The sequence below is a fragment of the Dermacentor andersoni genome, chromosome 3 (assembly GCF_023375885.2).
Source record: "Dermacentor andersoni chromosome 3, qqDerAnde1_hic_scaffold, whole genome shotgun sequence".
In the NCBI taxonomy this organism is placed as follows: Eukaryota; Metazoa; Arthropoda; class Arachnida; order Ixodida; family Ixodidae; genus Dermacentor; species Dermacentor andersoni.
This window is the reverse complement of record NC_092816.1, coordinates 219502768-219508398: the sequence shown is the minus strand read 5'-3', so window position 1 is coordinate 219508398 and position 5631 is coordinate 219502768. Positions and strand designations below refer to the sequence as shown.

The window sequence follows — 5631 nt, the reverse complement described above, 5'->3', positions numbered from 1 at the left end:
TTCGCGCGCTTTTTTAATGCGACAGCATTAAGGAGCTGGTGTCGCAGAAAAGCTGGTGTCGTCGGCGTCGGCAGCGTTGGCCGTAAGCAAAAGATGGCGCAAGGCAATTCATAAATAAAAACAATTTGCGCGATGGGCAGGGTGGGAATCGAACCAGGGTCTCCGGAGCGTTAGACGGAGACGCTACCACCCAGCCATGAGTTTTTTTTTTTTTTCTTTATTGCCTTTTCACAAACGCAAACAAGAAGATCAAATACACGACATGTACATATTCTAAAAACACCAGCCACAGCTCGGCCAGTGTAAGGTGTTCAAAAGGGCTTCACAGAAGCCAATTCGTCTAGTACAGGAAGCCATTCCGGGGGTTCACATAGTTCTCTGAACAAGTCGCGTGTGTATATAATGCTCTCAACAAAATAGTGTCTTGCTGAGTGAGCCTGTATATGACAATGCCTGATGTCCATTCTCGTCTTCCACACGCTGTGCATGCAAAGCAGCATTAGCATATCACTCGGCGCTTCCCCTGTTTCAGCACGTGGAAGAAACCGGATTCCAAAAGGGCTTATCGGCAGTTCTTTTTTAAGTGTTCTTTGTAGGACGTCCCACAGAAAAACGGCGTCATGGCAGTCAATAAAAATATGCTCGATTGATTCTGGCTTATTACAGATTAAGCAGTTTACCGACCAAGGTACAAAAAGACCTTTGCTTTGTAACCATGGCTTCACAGGGAGAGTGTCGGTATGTAATTGAAAAAAGAACGTTTTAGCAGAGGGTCTCACTGGCATTTTTTTAACGCGCTTTAGCACATCGCGCTCAGGACCTAGCCTGTAGGCAGCTCGGTAAACCGGTAATGGTAAAAATACATCGAGAATATCAGAATACAAACGCTTTTTCGTGACATCACACAAGTATTCATATGAGAACCTTGCCTTGAGCAGGCGTACAGAAGTAACCACTTCACGCAAATAAGGACTGAGCGGTCCAGCTCCGAAAGAAACAGATGACACGACAAAGTCAGATAGATAATCATGCAATCGTGCTTGGATCACAGTTCTCAAAAACACATCAGTTTGGTCCCGCACAAAGAAGAATCTGCTTACCAGCTGCTTGAAAAACAGGTGTGAGAGCCCTAGCCCACCATTTTTCACCTTGTGAAACAAATTGCACCGGCTTGTGCGCTCCCATTGCGAACCCCAAATAAAGGTCGCAAACACTCGGTGGATTTTTTGAACCGAAGTTCTTGCCATGGCCATCACTTGCAACACGTAGAACACTTTTGCAATTAAGAACATATTACAAACGGAAGCTCTTGCGAACATTGAAAAGTTATGGCCTCCCCATTTATCGGTAGCATTTTTGACGCGTTTATTTTCCTCAGACCAATATTCATCAGCATTGAGGTAGTTATTTAGCGGGACACCGAGGTACTTTCCGGGGGAGACAGTCCAATTCATATTACAGTACACCTCGGGTGTGCTCTGCCAGTTGCCATGCCAAAATCCAAGGCATTTGGGCCAACTAATCACGCTACCAGTTGCTGTGCAGAACACCTTAGCAACACTGACAACTTCCTGCACGCTTCTAGCATCGGTGCAAAACACGGCTATGTCGTCCGCGTACGCTAAGACCTTAACTTCACTGCTGAAAAAAGTGAAGCCTCGAATACATGGTGTTGCAAACAAACGTAAACAAAACGGCTCCAAGTATATCGCAAAAAGTAGAGGGGACAGCGCACATCCTTGTTTCACACTCGACCGCACAGGAATTGACATACTTAATTCTTTGTTGATCACTAATTTGGCTGTGCAATCATGATACACCATTTTAACACCTTCAGTAATTACAGATCCAACATTTACGTGCTCCAGCAATAAAAACAGAACTTCATGTACAACTTTGTCGAACGCTTTATGTAAATCTAGCTGAATCATAGCTACGCGGTCATGCATTGCGTCACAACATTCCAGAATACTTCTTGCTATGTGTATGTTTGTAAAAATTGTTCTACCTTTAATGCCACAGGTTTGATGCGGGCCAACGAGGGACTTAATAACGTTTTGGAGCCTTCTAGCTAACACTTTCATGTATATTTTATAATCTGTATTGGTCAAACTAATGGGACGGTAGGACTCAACTGAAAGTAATTTTGCAGGATCGTCAGTTTTGGGGATCATTACTACGTGCGCTGTCCTGAACGAGAGAGGCGCTTGTTTTTTTTCATAGCATTCAGCGATCACTCGGTGTAAAGCCACTGCCATTTCTGCCTTAAAAAATTTGTATATGGCTGCACCCAGTCCATCTGGCCCAGGTGACTTGCCATTACCCAAGTCATCGATTGCCGCTTCAATTTCGGCCACGGTAATTTCAGATTCCAGTGATTCTCTAACCGTGTCCTCTAATCTTGGCATAAGAGTTAGAAAGTGGGCTTTGAAGTACTCGGGGTCATAAATTCTTCCTCCAAGAAGTTCGGTATAAAATTCAACAAATGCATGTTTTATCTCTTCGCTTTCTCGTGTAATTTTGTTGTGATATCGAATTTCATTTATCTCCTTATTTGCAGCATGCTTCTTTTCTTCACTTAGCACACGCTTAGTGGGCGTTTCGCCCAGCCATAACTTTTCAGTGCGCGCCCTTATCATTGCGCCGCGGTACTTATCTTCGTCGATCAACTCGAGTTTCGTTTTCACCTCTCGTATTTCTTTTTTAAACGCTCCAGGCACTTCATGTTCTACCCCTAACATGTACACCAGTTCGCTGTGTAACTGTTTCTCTTGTTGCCTTTCCTTGTGACGCAATACGCATGCTCTATCGATGGCAGCAATTTTAATGTCGCATTTAAACTGCTCCCACACTGATATGAAACAGTTGGTTTCCGTATGCAGGGCATTTGAAAGATACTCCTTGGCTCTCGTGACAAACAATTCATCTTGCAGCAGTTTTTCATTGAACTTCCACAGGAACCAATTAAACTTGACGCTCTTTCGTTTTTCGCCAATCGTAATCGAGACCAAACTATGATCGCTAAAACTGAGATATTGTGTTTCATAAGAGGAACACAGTGGTACAAACTTCGCCGGTACGTATATTCTATCAAGCCTCGCATGGGAATCACCTTGAAAGTGCGTATACCGTACTTGGCCATCTCGCGTCATTGCATAACCAATGTCCTCAAGGTCTCTCTCAATTACTATCGCGTTCAATAGTTCAGCGCTTCTATCGCGTACTTTGAGGCTCGTCGTTTTATCTTCAGCTGTACAGACGCAGTTGAAATCCCCAAGAAACACAACATGTCGTTCTGTTTTCAAAAATCCTTCAGCATACTTAAAAAAAATTTCGCGTTCATGAATTTTGTTCGGTGCATAGATGCACACAGCGCGCCACAGTAGACCAGCAAAAATAAAATCACATGCGACAAGTCTCCCACTTTCGCAGGTGGACACTTTTTCTACAACCGATATGCTATTGCGAATAAAAATGACGCAGCCTCCTGACCGTCCAACAGCATGGCACACACATACACTGTATCTAGATCGAAAAATTTGAACCATCTGTTCTGTTTGCTCCTCACTCTCAATTTTTGTTTCTTGTACAGCCAGAAGGTCAACGTCATTCTCTAAAAGCATGCGACTAATCTGGCACTGCCGCCTGCGTGAACACATTCCTCGCACATTCAATGTCGCAACGCGTAGGCTAGATTTAAAGTTAGACGCCATCTCATGGGGTTGCTTGGCCAAGCGTCCTACTCACATCGAAGCTGTGGGGTTCTTGTGGTCATCGTTGAAGGCTACTGGAACGGGTCCTCCGCTAGGGCGGAGGCGTTTTAGGGGCCACCCTACTGCCAGGCGGCACGTTCGACTTCGGTTTAATCTTAGACCGCCGCGTAGTCGATGCCTTCGTTGGAGGTTCGCCGGTGCCTGACGCAGTAGTTATTCCTGTATTGCCAGTGTCTTCGTGAGCACGCTTTGCAGCGATGCTTCCGGTCATAAGCATCTCGACGTCCGTTGCTTCCTGGCCGACTTCTTGCGGCAGTGACGATGACGCGCTTGCTGCCTTCACGCCTGCGTCGCATGTTGTAGTCTCTGGCTTCGTTTCCGGGGCTGCAGCCGAGGGCTCACCCCCCAGGTTCGCTTCCTGGACAGCTCCTGGGGAGGGTTCAAGGGGCTTTGCAGGAGTCTTCGCCACGTCGTTGTCCTCCCTGCTAGCTTCTTCGGCATCTGCGGCGTCCATCATGTGTTCGGATACTACGTCCCTTTGGAGTGGGCCTGTAACGCTGGCATAAGAGCGCACACATTGGGAATCATCGTGGCCGAAGCGACGACAGACCCCACATCGTGGAACGCGGCACTCTCGCCGGATGTGTCCGATGCCACGGCATCGGAGGCAGAGCGGCGCTCTGCCAGGAACGAAGACGAGCGCCATATCCTCAGCAACACGCAGTTGGTGTGGTAGGTCGTCCACAGTGAGGCCCACATTTAATTTCAGCGTCACCGAGCGGGTGGTTGATCCTTTGTCAATGCAGCCCTTGACCTTCCACTTGTCTCTGCTAATTTCCGTCACTTTTCCAAACGGCGCCAAAGCCACTCGCACGTCTTCGTCCGGTACGCCATGAAGCAGCCAGTATAGCTTCAGTCGGACACCTCGGTCGCGCGGGTCGATGACCATGCAGCGGTGGTCTTTAACGTTGAACGCTTCAGCTTCTAATATCTTCCTCTTGCCTTCCTCATCCTTAAACGTCACTGCCCACAGGTGATTCATTTGGTATGCCCCGAGGGCAACCACTTCCGGCAGCAACGAAAGACGTGCAAGGCTATCTCGGACATGCTCCACTCGATATGGCCTGGCTTTCACATCGGCATGCAAAAAAACGGTATTTAAAACAGAAGCACCTGTGGGCAGATGAGGCAGAACAACCTGGTAGTCTTCAGCCGGCTTTTCAGTACACCTGATACCACGGCCCACACGGGCCGCTGAAACCTCCCCTACAAGGGAGCACATGATAGCACGTCCTGGACAAAAGCACCTCTAGTGAATGTGGTGTTGTCTTACAAACGTGCCGTAGAAAGTTATACTGCGGTGTATGTCGGCAATTATGAGCATTTATTTTACAGAAGTCGCAGTTCAACGCGAAGGGAAGTACGTTTCGGCTACATTTCTTCTGCGCTTGGCTCACACGTAGAGCCATCTTGCGGCAAACACAGAAGACCCCCTCCTCGCAATGTAGTGTGCTGCCCCGACAGGTGGCGCGCCACTCGCCCGCTTCTCCCCTTCGTCTCGTTTGAGTGCATTGGGGCCGTGCAGGGACTGGTGCGAGGATGCCCCAGTACTCTTGTGTTTAATAAGTTTCCTCGCTCTCTCCCCTTCCAACTTCCAGCATGCGTCACTCGAACCCTCGTGTTTACGCGACGCGGCTCCTCTTTCCGCTCACAGCACGCTTCTTAGTTGCAGCGTCCGATGCGGGACGCCTCTGACGTGATCGCTGCACCGTAGCGCGTCTGGTGGGAAAGCGTCCCCTGCGATGTGTGCCGGGCTGCTGGCGAGGAGTCATGCGTCTGGGTGGTGCTTCCAAGCGAGATGGAGGACGATCCCAACGAGGCGTCAGCCCCACGATCGCGTCCGCCTTCATGGCGCGTC

The 5631-nt window shown here is 48.4% G+C and overlaps 1 protein-coding gene across 1 annotated transcript; it reads right to left on the bottom strand.

The window, feature by feature from the left end:
- Window positions 1-3644: 3644 nt before the first annotated feature.
- Window positions 3645-4836, bottom strand: LOC140216655 (uncharacterized). Its single transcript, XM_072287028.1, has one exon. It carries the CDS (start codon window positions 4753-4755, stop codon window positions 3805-3807), a length of 951 nt encoding a protein of 316 aa, XP_072143129.1. The 5' UTR covers window positions 4756-4836; the 3' UTR covers window positions 3645-3804.
- Between the last annotated feature and the right edge of the window lie 795 nt (window positions 4837-5631).